General features: G+C 46.8%; 1 protein-coding gene across 4 annotated transcripts in view; it reads left to right on the top strand.

Annotated features, from left to right (window-relative positions):
* DOCK11 (dedicator of cytokinesis 11) overlaps positions 1-14,366 on the top strand; it is an 84,556-nt gene that overhangs the window by 53,873 nt on the left and 16,317 nt on the right. For all 4 annotated transcript variants that reach the window (XM_080365839.1, XM_080365837.1, XM_080365838.1 and 1 more), the window contains 11 exons: positions 785-901; positions 1,458-1,533; positions 1,807-1,910; positions 3,894-4,005; positions 4,131-4,197; positions 4,698-4,745; positions 5,261-5,403; positions 6,048-6,163; positions 7,977-8,114; positions 12,143-12,325; positions 12,992-13,105. In XM_080365839.1, the coding sequence (XP_080221965.1) occupies positions 785-901; positions 1,458-1,533; positions 1,807-1,910; positions 3,894-4,005; positions 4,131-4,197; positions 4,698-4,745; positions 5,261-5,403; positions 6,048-6,163; positions 7,977-8,114; positions 12,143-12,325; positions 12,992-13,105 (1,218 nt within the window). The remainder of the gene's footprint in view (positions 1-784; positions 902-1,457; positions 1,534-1,806; positions 1,911-3,893; positions 4,006-4,130; positions 4,198-4,697; positions 4,746-5,260; positions 5,404-6,047; positions 6,164-7,976; positions 8,115-12,142; positions 12,326-12,991; positions 13,106-14,366) is intronic.

Raw genomic sequence — 14,366 nt, 5'->3', positions numbered from 1 at the left:
CATGCTGTTGCAGTCAAAAACCCCAGCTCCATCAGTGGCTGAGAGAGGGTCTTCTCAACCCATCTCAACCCATTTATCTTTTGTCCTACTGAATTAGAAGAAAAAAATGGATTCTTATGTTGGTCAATATGTGCCATTCAGTTTGCAAGCCTGAAATTTCTTTTTTTTAACCTTTTCTGCAAAGTCCAAGATAATCCATTTTTAACAATTACAAATAACGTTTTTAACAAATGCATTTTAACAATTTTTAGCAAAAAAAAATATTGATGTAATAGAGCCTTGCATTTAGAGAACGTTGACCAGATCGTTTTTTATCTGTATCACTTAATCCAAATTAATCTGTTCCTACAAACTCTTTTAACTAGAAGCATTTTCTATGGAGAGTATCTGAGTGGAAGCAATAGCTAGTACTAGATGAGGAGCAAATGTTTTTGTTTCATTACTCCTGGGTGTTGCACTCAAAAATCAAGCTATGCAAGTGAATTGCCAGTTAAAGAGTTTGGAAATCCGGGATTTAGTTTGTCACACATCCTGTATGGTGGGGAATATTATTCAGCCCCCAAAATCTCTAAGTGCCCCAAGCTTGCTGCTAGAAGGGTAATACATACCTGGCAGTTCTGGAAGAGGAGGTGAGAAGACAAACCAACCCATATCCTCAGACACCATCTACAGTGTGTAAACATATATATATATATAGAGAGAGAGAGAGACAGATGTGTATGTGGTTTGGCTCTTGTTGGAAGCCTGGGCTCTTACCTACATTTTTTTCCCTGTCTTTTTTCAGAACCAGCAGGCAAAAATAGCCCAGCTCTACCTGCCGCTGTTTGGGCTGCTCCTGGAGAACCTCCAGCGAGTAGCCAGCCGTGAGGCGCTCTACTCCTGTGCAGCTGCCTCCAGCCCTGTGAGTAAAGCCCAGCAATGCTTCTTTGCCCTCCTCCTCAGTCCTGCTGTTCCCTCAGACCCCCTGTGTGACTGCCATGTTAAAGTATGTGTAGTGCCCTGAGGTGAGGGGAGTCCCTCCAAGTGCAATGAGTTGCAGCAGGACTCAGCCTCGGACTCCAGCGGCTGTTGTGGGGAGTTGCCCGTCAGCCTGAGGGTTGTGTGTGGTTCCCAGATGGGTTTAGCCTTGCAGACTAGAGTTTCCTCCTTGTTCGGGGCAAAACAACAACAACAAAAAAGACTTTTGAGAAAAACAATTAAAATTTGTAACTCACATGGTGAAAAACAAAAGGGAAAAAACCTGCTGTGACTGACTTCAATATGTTCTGCTATTCTTTGTACTCCTCCCCAAGTCATTTGTGTCCTTGTTATAGAAGTAAGGAAATAGATTGCGGGTGTTTCTTTTAATCTGAGTTTTAAAAGCTGATCTAATTTGCCTTTTTTATTTCACAATTCTCTTCTGCAAAAGATTAGGTGTTAACTTCTATTGGTCACAAGAACCTTATAATGCTTTACAGGCATCCAGGGATGAATTCATGTACAGTTTTGCATCCCCCTCAAACAGATCCAGCCTGATTGCAGACAAAGATCCAGGTAAATCAATCTTTCTAAACTTTAACTTTCCCATTTATTTTGAATGTAACTATTACCAACCCCAAAACCTGAAATATAGCCATCTGCCAATAGACCTCTTAGAGTCTCTGTGATTTTCCCTGAATGTGTTGTCACGCCAACTGGCCTTTCTAGATTAATCAGCTTTCAACAGCAAGCCCCGTCTGTGCTGTCCAAATCACATCCTCCAGCCACTGTTTGATGCTCTGAGTGCGGGTGCAAAGGGGTTGATTGTGGGGTTTGGGTTTTTTTCAGCCTGCGGAGCAGCACTTCCAAATGGCCATGCAATGAAGCGAGAGGACTCAAAGGGATCCCTGAACTCGGAGGGAGCAACCAGTTCCCCAGATCAGAGTGCACATGTAACGTATCTGGGGTTGGAAAGAACGGTGCTCGCTGTACCAGTCTGCGGGCTGTGTTAAATAAGGGGGAGGGAAAAGGTATTCTCCATGGTAACACTCTCAAAAGCCAGCTTATAAATGTCTCTGTTTGGAAACAGTTTCATGTTTAACAGAGGAGGTCAGACTCATTGGTCTGGTATGTTTTCCCTCCTCAAACATCTCTGAGCCAAAAATATTCCTGTTGGCAAATTACTTCTCAAAGATGAAAGTCAAAATCCATGGGGAAAATCTCTGCTCCCATGGATAGGGCATTTACTCATACTCAGATATGCTTCCACTGTGGGGATGGGTCTGGGTCTGGCCAGTGCCCGGTGCATGGTGCTGGGAACTCTTGTCCGCACACAGCTAGGAGGCAAAGCACCCCAAGATAGGAGATTGCCAGTGACCAGAGAAGATGAGGTGTTTGTAGGAAAATCAGCATAGCCCCAAACTTGCACAAGCGACCATGGTCACACGACAAAGAGCTCTGGCCACACTATTCAGACAGGGTGTACTCTCCTTGTTGGCAGATTGCACACATGGAAATCAGATATTTGTGCAAACCAGCTCCTGGTTTTCCTCAAGGCACTTTCCAGATGTCTTGGGTTGCTGTGAACGTTGATGCATCTTTAAAAAGTTTGGCCCTTATCACAAGCAAGGCAAAGATTATCTGGGCTCCTGCTGGCTGTGTCCTGACATGCTTAGGAGAGGTGGGGCCTTTCAAGCTCTCCCACATGAATCATGAAGCTACAAGACCAAGTATAGCCAAACACTTGACTATCAAATTGTTCATATTCAGTGAAGCTCCGAGTATACGCTTCAGCCCTTCTGGTGGGGTTTGCAGAAAGTATTATTGCTTGCAGCTCAGCATTTCCCCACAGCTAGACGTCCTCTTCTGTGTCCTCAAACATGCTTTTCAGAGTTGCTGAGAACAGCTTTTCCGTTAGGGAATGCAATGTCCACAAAACCATGTAAAAGCAATGCCACGTGGAGGAGCACAGCTTTAGTGCTGCTCTACAGAGGTGGACCTGTTCCCCGAGTTGTGTGCCGACTTGAAGAGTTTGGTGTGGTCAGCAGCAAAGTTCTGGCTATAGCACTGTATCTCCAACTCCAAACTGAATGTTTAATTCTGTTTTATTATGACTCACATCCACAGCCTGTCCCCGAATAAACAACAAATAAAATCTGAGGATCGCTATCCAAACATGTGAGGCACAGCTTTAGGAGAAGCGTCCTGCCTAGAGTTTAATTGCATCCATTTGTTGGAGGGTATGGCGAGGGTGAGCACAGAGAATGCAAAAAAGAAACCCAACGGTAAAGCTTTAGAAGTTGTTCCTGCCACAGAATGCCCAAACCTTTCCCGCACAGATTGACTCACCAGCAGGATTTCACTCATCTTTGCCTAAATCACTAAGCAGGAGGAAAAAAAAGGAGGCACCTCCAAAAATCGCGGAGGGGGAGGGGGGAGTTTCTTGAGCTGAAATTTCCTGGTTTATCAAGTAACTGACATGTTGTCTTGAAGTGTATGTGTGTCTTTAACGAAAAGTTGAATTCTTGCCTTAAACTGTGGCAGCGAATGAACTACTTTGTTTGACAAGAACTGACATTAAAAATGTCCAGGAGCTTAGACGCTGCAGGGAGCAGGGGAAGTGAAAGCAGGGCTGCCGTGTGTTTTGCTGAATAAGTCATCGTTCTCTGCGCAGACATTTTTTTTCTGGGCAGAGGCACGTCCAGCCATGTGTCCAGGATTCCCAGACCACTCATCACTGCTTGGGCAGTAACCCCAAAGGATGAAATGTCTCACAGGACGGTGCTGGGGAGGTGCACATGGTGGGGGACAGGAGGAATGCTGGCACGGCTGGTGCGTGCCGGGGTTGATGTGCCCATGCTGCTGCATGGCACTTCGCTGGGCACAGCCCAGGCACCCGGGCCACTGGCCTCCACGTCACCTCCGTGTCCCGTTAGATCCGCAGAAGCTCCACGAGGAGCAGCGTGTCGCACTGCAGTCGGCTGGACCAGTTTGAGATCCGGACGCTCCTGATGTGCTACCTCTACATTGTGAAGATGATCTCTGAAGGTTGGTGGCTTTTGCTCCCTGGGGGACAGCCAGAAAGACAAGAGACCATCACTGGCAGTTTTTGTCTGTAAGGTCCTCCTTCCACTTTTTTAAAATCTCAGTGCACTGTTGTGTGTTTCTTTCAGATACTCTTTTAGCTTACTGGAACAAATTCTCCCCCCAAGAGCTGATCAACGTCCTTGTGCTTCTGGAGTGAGTATCATGAGGCTGCGATTCAAGCACTGCACCTTTGGGTGGGCAACGCTGGCCAAGACGAAGACATGAATGTGGTGTGGTGTGCCTCGCCGGGTGCACGCAGTCCTCTGCAGCACTAGAGCTGCCCGGCCAGGTTGTAATGAGATGCTTTTCCTTCCTCTTGAGGAGAAAGAGGTGTATATCGAGGGAGCGGGTGAAGTGAAGGAGCACTGCCCTGTGCTCAGTCCATAGGCTAGCTGGGCTCACGGCACAGCCTCCTGCCGTAACCGGCACAACCTCCGCTTTGCAGCAGGTTTGGTGGAACGGATGGGTTAGGAGACAGGGATATTCTTTAGGGTTTGGAAGCGGGAGATGTGAGGTCAAGTGACTTGTAAATACAGACCCAAACCTTCATGCACAGCAGTGTGTGTCTGCAGACAAGGACAGAATAGATGTGAAATGTTCTGGATTCACCCCTGGTCTGCAGATTCTGTAACGGATACATATTTTCTTTCTAGGGTGTGTTTATTTCACTTCAGATACGTGGGGAAGAGAAATATTGCCAGGTACTGTATTCTTCTGTCTGGGGCCTTGGTGGGGGGGCCATCCCCGTGGTCCCTGCCGTGGCTGAGGCAGGAGGGGAGCGTGCACACCCATGCCGGGCAAACCCAAGCAGACAGGCAGCCTGTGGAGCTGGGGCGCTGCTCAGCACCATGCCACAAACAGGGTTCCCTCACCTTTGCACCCTGCCCCTTCCCTTCCCTCCAGCTCCTGCATGAGACCCCCAGGCCCAAGTGCTCCTGGCTATGTCGCAGGTTGGCTTTGTCCCCTGCAGTCAGCTGGAGGTGAAGCACAAGTCACAGCTGCATCTCTGCTCCCTGCGCAGCAGCGCTGCTGTTTCATTAGCTGTAGGGCCATCCAGTGCAGGCAAGGCCAGGGCAGCCCCACCGGGATTTCCCAGGATAAACCGGGTTAGTGCATTGGAGGGAGGCCAGGTCTCCATCCAGGTGCCTCATGTAATCCTGCAGTGGTGTGGCCACTGCTGCTTGTCCAAACCTGCGGTCTTTGCTTCCCCTTGCAGGGTGCACGACGCCTGGTTATCCAAGCACACAGGAGCCGATAGGAAATCCCAGACGATGCCAGCGCTCCGCAGCAGAGTTGGGGGGATGCAGGTGCGACTCCAGCATCTGGGCAGCTTGGAGACCTCCTTCACACTCAACCACAGTATGTACAGCAGACCAAGACGAGACCATGGCTTATTAGCCTGCTGAAAACTGCGTGTAGCCATTTTCTGCTCGCTGCTTGTTGCTTCAGGATATTCAAACTCTGCAGAATTACATGCAACACTCCTAGACTGGTGGGGGTGACATTTAAGCCAGCCCCTTAAGAGTCACCCCTGGGATCTAGGACTTACATGGCTTTTTCCTCTCACCCATCTCGGCTCAGTTCCTTGGCTGAGTGTGTGCACAGGCGACACCTTGGTTTGGGTAGTGAGCTGGGCAGGCAGGAGAGCTGCCCTGCACAGAGACCTGGGCTGGGATCTGCTCTAAGTCTCTCCACATGGATGAGTTTTGCTCCATTGAAGCACCTTGCAGTTTCCCTTCAGCAGATACAACTTGGACACCTCATTCTCTGTCTGGCTTTAAAGACAGTGAGATTAAGGGGAAATACTGACATTGGTTTTCTCAGTTGGCATCAGGCTGAGGCAGCTTCGCTGAACGGAGCTGGCAAATCCAGCATCTTGCTATTCTTACCTCATCTCCCAAATGCAGCGATGTGCAAGGGGAGAACCTTATCTGTATAGCATTTAGATCGTGTGGGAGCTGGAGTGTTGAACAGTTTCCTCCTGATTTGCTTTCTGTCCACAGATGCAGGAACCTCAGAAGCAGATATTGTGCACCAAGCATTACTGGAGGGCAATATTGCCACCGAAGTGTGCTTGACAGTCCTGGACACCATCTCTTTTTTCACTCAGAGTTTCAAGGTCAGCATTGAAATCAAAAGTGTTGTAGAAAAGCGTGCTGCATTTCTGTATGCATGTTGATTTGGGTGATCCATTCTCCTAGAGTGGCAGATTGTGGAAGACTTTGCAAAAGCAAATCTTTTGCAGCTTGTTTGTTTTCTGAAATGCTGAGCGTTTCACAGGGTCTCGGAGCAATTATGCGCTCAAGCAATCTTGCAATTTCTTCAAAACTGCAAGACCAGAGAAACTTATGTGGATGTTATACTATGAGTGTAGGCATTGCAAAAACAGAGTAAGAGGAAATGTACATCATAGAGAAAGGAGGGACTAAAGGAAAGGGAAATGAAGATCTAGCATTCTTAGAACAGTCACTGTTTTCTACCATAAATTGCCTAGAAGCGTGGCCCAGTTTTCTTGGAATTGCTATACATTAATGTTTCTGGGGCTGAGCCATTCCAGCTGTGGTTACCAGTTCAGATAGGACCAGTACCACTGGTCAAAGTCTCCTCCTGCATATAGTGTTTCACACTCCTGACAGCCATTGGAGCCTACAAGAACAAAGCCTCTGTGGTGAATAGAACCCCAGGCTGGCAGCAAAATACTGAAATACTGTTCCAGGAAAGGTCTTCCTCAAAATGTGGTTGGAGGAATCCTGCAAATAGCAACATGTCTTGCATAATGTCACAAGAACAACTTCAGATTTCAGAGTAAACATAATGAAGGCTTCCTTTTTAGATGGATTGAACAAGAGGAAGGTCATCGTATCCTCTACTTCTGTTCCAGAGCGAAAAAGCCATCCTTGTGCATACGTTAAATTTCTCTTTACAAGTCTGGCAACAGCAGAAGGATGTAGATGCAAGAGTTAAAACTTGCTTTACTTTCTCAGTTGCCTCTTCTTGAATATGGCTGAACCACAAAACAATGTGCTTTTCAAACCACAGGACAGACTGGATTCCCTTCCGCTTTAGTGGGCTTCTGCTTTGCTTTTATGGTCATATGGTGTTACCGCACAGAAGCGTGCTTTGTACTGCAGTGAAAGTACTGATGCTGTTCTTATTGCCAGAGTGAAAGAGTTAAAAAGTATGGATCCTAAACCTACCCTGCTACAAGATATGTGTAGGATGTCAAAAGAGAAATCTGAGCCAGCCCAAGAACTGCTTGGACTGGCAATGAGATAGGGACTAGTGGTCTCCTATCAGTATGGGGCATCCACATCCTTGCTGGGTGGCCCCGATGCAGCAGCTTCAGGGGGAACAGCAGGCACAGGCAAGATGACTCTGACACTAAACTGTATTAACCCTCTCCAGGTAATTCCATGTTACCATATCTCCAAGAAGGTGCAAACTGTCCAAACTTTGTGGGAGACAAGGGAGACGTACTGACTTACCACAGCTATGAAGCATCCAGTGAAAAGATGTTGTAGTCTTTTTTTTTTTCTTCCCTCTTTCTCTTTTGGGCTGCAAATGAAACACTTATCAGGACAAATAAAAAGAAATGGAAAAAACAGTGTGATAGTTATGTTGGTAACACTCTGTTTTATTTAAAATAACTCTAGGCAACCAGTGACAGTTGTACAGATTATTGAGTTAGGTTCTGGAATTAGTAATGCGAAAGTGATCAAATATTTTTGGTTTATTCTCTGCTATAAAAATAACCTCTGACCAACTAGTGTAAGTTTGTACTTGCTGTCACATCTATTGGTTATATTTTTATGGAAGGCCCTGTTCCTTATCTGGCTTAAGAATTGATGTGATTAATTATGCAAAATTAGCTCTGTCATTTCCAGCTTCAGGCACAGCATTTCTGCAAAACAAATTCTCTCGTTGCTTTCCAGACCCAGCTTTTAAGCAATGACGGCCACAATCCACTCATGAAGAAGGTTTTTGATATTCACCTGGCTTTTCTCAAAAACGGGCAGTCAGAAGCAGCTCTTAAGCATGTGTTCGCCTCTCTGAGAGCTTTCATTAGCAAGGTATGTACATGACTCCAAAGGTGCCGAAGAATTTATGTAGGTATGGTAGAAGAGACCAGTATGCTTATAAAATCCTGTTAAATTGCTATTTTGTGCTGTTTGGAGATGTGTTTTAGAAAACAACTTCTTCACTGGTTTAGAAACCAGCCCAGGTTAATCTGTTTCAGCAATTATTTATTATTTGTTGGCTATCAGGAAACAAAAGGAGAAATCATGAGGCATTCCCTCACTTGCCTTGGTCGCAAAACTGCTGTTAAAGACTAGTATCTGTTTGACAAAAAGCTGGTACTTCTTGAGTCTTTGCCCCAAACTGTCGATATTGCTGACGTGCTGTTGCTTGAATAATACTTGTTCTGACAAGCTGCTCCTCTCCCACTGCATTTGAAAGAGGGTACTTGCTGAACCTCTTTATACACTTTTCTGAGCCCTGGTACCCAGTGAGGCTGTTTAATCTCCTGAGCTCAAACAGCATCAAAGCTGCAGCTAACCATTAAGAGCGGTGACTGATGCTGTTGCTGACATTGCCCTTCATGTTTGCCAAAACCTGCCATTTCTCATAAGTACATTTCCGAGACCAGGCGTACATGCAAACTCCGTTCCTTCCAAGCTACGCGGTTATCATAAATTCAAAATTAATTCAAACCTCTCGAATCACTTGAATGCAACACTTCATTAATGAGGTAAATGCATGTGGTGTGAGATTGCAGCCAGGCAGAGCACAGTATGTGAATGTTATGCAGCAAAGTGTTATTTCCAAAGGAGATCTTGCACTAATTGTTGAGCAAAGTTTGATTAAAGAAAGAGACTGGTGAACTGTTTTTCAAAGGTGTGAAGGATCTGTACTATGTACATTTTACTATAAACTCACAGCAAAGCTAAGAGCTATTATGACTGTGCCTAGGGCTGAGGTTTGGGTTGTTCTAAGCAAATGCGTGAGAAGCAGAAAACGCAGAAGTCTTGCTGGCTGCCTGGCTGGCTCCAGAGAGCAAGGTCTCCTACAAAATGTTTTTTCCATGGGGCTTCTTAAAGCCTGCTAGAGTGGCAGCTGGCACTGGCAGGAATCATCCCATTTTTCTACAAGGTCCAATACATGTTTATGGCTCAACTTTTCTTCTGAGTTTTCTGCTTGCCTGTGATCTGCTTAGCCTTGAGATCCACCCTGCCACAGATCTGCACGCACCCCACTCGGTCTCTCTGCGCTTCTCTTCCCCTTATTCATTGAAAGTTTGTTTAGGCAGAAATAGTTGTTTTGTGCCTATAGAAAATAAGAGACCTTCCTTGCCTCCCTGGCACATTTTCTGTGGCTGTGGAAACATGAAGCCGAACCCACACACCTGCTCGATTTGATCTCACCATCAGCCTTCAAACCCTGGGGACCTTTGAGGGTCCCGCGCTCGCTTTCCAAAGCGCCGATTGCAGCAACACAGGCTGCGCTCTTGGCTGCTGCACCAACTTGATTTTCTTGGATAGATGTCAGCCTGGATCCACGCGGAATTTGGCATTGTGGGCTTTCAAAGATACAAAGAATTGATTTCAGTTAATTTCTCACATTTCCCTTACGACGGGACACAGTGTTGCTTCTGTAAAAGCAAGATATGAGCCCAGCAGATGGTATCTATAAGGAAGTGTTTTCTTTGCCAGCTGCATAACCGCGAGTCCCAAACTTCCTTTTACGTCCTCTGAAGGGCTTGTCAAAGGCCTGAAGTGACAATGAAATAGCAGGGGGGTGTCACTGCATTTCATGACAAGTGCAAGGATGCGTGTCTTCCTGCAAGTTTGCTTTGAAGTGTGAAAGCTGCACTGCTTTGCTTTGGGTTGCATATCACTGTTAGCTGTAAATTAGTGTCAACTTCAAGAAAAAGGAAAGTGAGTTATACCTTTGATGCAGCTAGAATGGATAATTTGTGATTTTTATGGCTTTTCATAGTTAGTGACAAGGTAACCTGCCTAGTGGATGAGGGAAAGGCTGTGGATGTTGTCTGCCAGGACCTTAGTGAAGCCTTTGGCACCATCTCCCACAGCATCTCCTGGAGAAACTGCAGGGTGTGCTCTGCGCTGGGCTAAGAGCTGGCTGGGCGGCCCAGAGCGTGGTGGGGGATGGGGTGACATCCCGCTGGCGCACGGGGTGTCCCCAGGGTTCCGTGCTGGGACCAGTCCTGTTTAGTTCTTTACATGATCTGGATGGGGGGATGGAGCGCACCCCCAGTCAGTCTGCAGAGGACACCAGGCTGGGGGGCAGGAGGCCCCGCAGGGGGGTCTGGCCGGGCCGGGCCGAGGGGCTCACGCCAATACACGATAAACAAGCGACAGGACAGGAGGAAATAGCCTCAAGTTGCTCCAGGGGAGGTTTAGATGGGGTGTGAGGAAAAATTTCTTCATCAAAAGGGTGATGAAGCACTGGAACAGGCTGCCCAGGAAGGTGGCTGAGTCACTGTCCCCAAAGGTGTTTAAAAGATGTGAAGATGTGGCACTTAGGGGCATGGTTTAGTGGTGGCCTTGGCAGTCCTGGGTTAATGGTTGGACTTCATAATCTCAAAAGTCTTTTTCAACCTAAACAATTCTACCGTGCTGTAATAATTACAATGGGAAGAATCCCCCCCCTTATTTAGGGTCACAGCAAGTGGTTGCTGGAGTGCAAAAAATTCCTGACATTTATTCTGCATCCTAAAATCTGTCCTAAAAATAGCTTGCTTTCTGCATTAAATCTGGTTACTTGATAGGCAAAAGACTTTTAAAAAAAATGTGGCAAGAAAGCAAAGAACAAAACAAGTTCTGTAATTGTTTGCACGTTTGCTTTTGGAGGACCATTGGGTCTTGAATGAGCAGAGCACATCTTTCCTCTGAACCGATAAAAAACATGATTGTCTCTGTTGCCTCTTTGTGCCAGGAAATTCTCTGGGGCTGGTCCCCAGCTGCCGCAGAGAAGCAAAGTGCCGCTGTGCAATGCCCCGACAGCCCCCGCTCCGTCTGGGAGGTGTTGGTGTCACCCCTCCGCAGCCAGGTCCCTGCGGTGGCTGTGGAGGTGGCTGCGTGCCAGCACAAAACCTTTCCTTGTTCTGCTTCCCTGTCCCCAGCCCGCTGCGGCCGCAGTGGAAGGAAGCCAAGTGAGGTGCCACCTCCCTGCCAGCCACCGCTGGTGACCGCCGCCAGACAGGCATGTGTTGCTGGTCCCCAGCCCCAGCCAGCCCTGCAAGGGGGGCTGCTGCCCACCGGGGCAGGGCTCTGCTGCAACCGCCTGCTTTTCAGGCACCGCAGAGCTTGTCCCTGCAGACACGCTCGGAAGTGGGTGTTTGGCAAGGTGATAGACGTGCTACAGCTGCGTGCGGTGCTGGTCTTCCCCTTCTGCTTTTCTTCACCCCCGAGCCCCGCTGCTAACCGAGGGAGCTCACGCTGTGGTTTGGCTCAGTCCTGCTGATTCCTGGGGCCAGCTCCATGTGGGGAGCCGCGGCAGGTCACTAGGTCCCAGGCTCTCTGGGACAAGCAGGTCTCTTGTTTGCATTCCTGAGAGCGCGCTGGCATGATTCTAGGCTTTTCTGAGGAGACATGTAGAATTAGCTGTGCGAGCATCACAGGTCATGTTTCCCAGTGAGGTCTGATTTCTGGGTGGGCTCCGGCAGATTTTCTGATGTCCCAGATGACATTCCCAGGTGGGAATGTCCATGGGACCTCTCCTCTCTGCCCTGCTGCTGGTTTTTATGGCTTTTGTAAGAGCATGAAAGTGCTGTCTTTCCATTTTGGTGAGAGTTTGCCGATGAACCTAAATGTTGATAGAGGAGGGGATAGGCAGATATACACAAGCACATCCCCAAACAGTGCGACAGCAAAGTTCACATTGCTCTAGGAAATATGGTTCAAAATAGACCCTGAATTCATTCCCACAAATACTTTCAGGCTTAGAACTCTGGCAGAGGTTTCATTGAGGCTGTCCAGCCTGCAGCCCAGTGTGTTGCCCCCTGCCCCTCTGAGCCCTGTGGGTATAATTTAGTGGTGTATTTTCTAATACTAATAATGCATGCCTCTTTGTGAAGTTTCCCTCAGCATTTTTCAAGGGAAGGGTGAACATGTGTGCTGCCCTCTGCTACGAGATCCTGAAGTGTTGCACTTCCAAGGTTTCCTCCACGAGGAATGAAGCTTCTGCTCTTCTGTACCTCCTGATGAGAAATAATTTTGAGTTCACCAAAAGGAGAACATTTCTGAGAACGCATCTTCAGGTCAGTAACCGGGGAAAAGCTAGAGAGCAGGACACCTCAGGTTTAATGGACGGATATATCAGTATAACTATGTCACCTCGTATCTTCAGAGGATCTTGCTGTTGTTATATGGAGAAAAAGCCTTTTGATTTCCAGGCTTTGCCTAATTCCTGCTTCCAATGAGTGGCCCAGGGCCCTTTGAATAAAATACACTGCCATCAAGTATTCCAAGCTGTTGAGTTTTTGGAATCACAGACACAAGGCACACCTCTGCCCTTGAGGCTGGCTGGGATGGGGTGGGAAGGACAGCAAGAAGAGCTGCCTTTGAGGCAGGACAAGAGGTTTTCCTGGAGCTACTTTTGCAGCATTGTGTTTTTTGAAGAAAATTTAGATACCTAGTGGGGTAGATGAATAGCATCCGGGTTGTAATGAATCATAGAAGGTGGTAACTAATGTACAAACAGGATTTGTATTACAATTGTTATATTGTTAATTTTGTGAACTCGCTGTTCAGCAAAGCAGTTTGGTCCTCTGGGGAGTACTTGTCCTTGGGAGATGTGACAGGAAAACCACAACAACAACCATTGCTTGCGTTGTGAGAAAGACATGATGTTTTCCCATGAACTGTGACAACAGAACTCCTCTACTAGGGCTTGCTTAAATAAAGGCCCTACCCTGTCCCAACAGATAATTATTGCAGTGAGCCAATTAATAGCAGATGTGGCACTCAGCGGTGGGACAAGATTTCAAGACTCCTTGCTCATCATTAACAACTTTGCAAACAGTGACAGGCCTATGAAGGTAAGCTGGAGATGCCATATCACATGTACTATCAGCCATTAATGCAAGACTGGTGACGCACTTAAGGAAATCATGTTTTAAGGGTAAGGCTAAGAATTTGAACTATGACCTATAAGCTCGTAGCGGGCTGTATTTGCTCAGTAAACAAGTATTAATGCCAACAGCAATAGGGCCAGCTGCACAGGCAGGTCATGCTCCATCCGTGAGCCCTCATGCCAAGAGGAGGGAGTTCTGCAATTCAGGTTATGCTTTGCAACGTGTGCTGCTTGCAAGGTTGTCCAAAGAGCCTTCCAAGAACTTCCAGCTTTGAGAGTAATGACAAGGAGGATCTGGTACTTACGTTGCCTGAAGATACTAATTCACAGGAATTCATTTTAATTAATGGTCAGTAATATTAAGAAAGCACTCTTCCGTAGAAATTAATGGTTGTGTTTGAGAAATAATTGTGCATCTTTGCACTAGAGTCAACAGCTTCTACCCAATACATTGAACAATACATTGTCACTGCAGCTTGCTCCATTGCACACAGCGTAGATGCCAGGGTAGGACAGACAAAAAGGAAGCATTTTTACAGTTCTTAGATTATCCTAGGACCTAACGGTGGAATGGGAAACTCAGTTAGGTATTGAATTTTAACAAATTTATAGTTAGGATATACCTGGAAAAAACATCAGTTCTCTCTGTACACAGGTGTTTATAAGGGTTTCACTGCGCCATACTTTGCTGCTCATATTTTACATCACGAGACTATCATTATATGCAGTTTATGTATTTTTGTAAGTGAAACAGTACAAGAGGAGAGATTTCTATACACTGGAGAGGATGCTGTGTAAGCCACAGAGATAGCTCTGGGGCAGGAACCCAAGGAGAGGGAACGTGAGCCAGGCTTATGATGGAAGAGAGAAAGCTGAGGGGGAACCTAACTGCTGCTTTCCACTATGGAAAGGGAGGTTACGGAGACAAGGAGGTCAGGCTCTTCACAGAGCTGCAAAGTGGCAGGCAAGAGGCAGTCGGCACAAGTCGCTGCAAGGGAAACTCTTTTAACAACTTTTACTTAAAATTATTTCCCAAGGACATGGTGCAGCCATGGAGTAGGGCCCAGAAAGGACGTAGGACTTCTGTCATTGGAGATTACAGAACTGTATTTATTACATTCCTGTGGTGGGAAGCTCTACAAATGCCTTTGGTGCTTTAGGAATTGAAGAGTGACCACATCAGAGACTAAACAAGCTGGATGTTGAATGACATAAAAAATAACTCT

The sequence above is a fragment of the Falco punctatus genome (assembly GCF_963210335.1).
Source record: "Falco punctatus genome assembly, chromosome: 15".
Lineage (NCBI taxonomy): Eukaryota > Metazoa > Chordata > Aves > Falconiformes > Falconidae > Falco > Falco punctatus.
The sequence above is the reverse complement of the archived record's forward strand: the minus strand, read 5'-3'. Positions and strand labels throughout refer to the sequence as shown.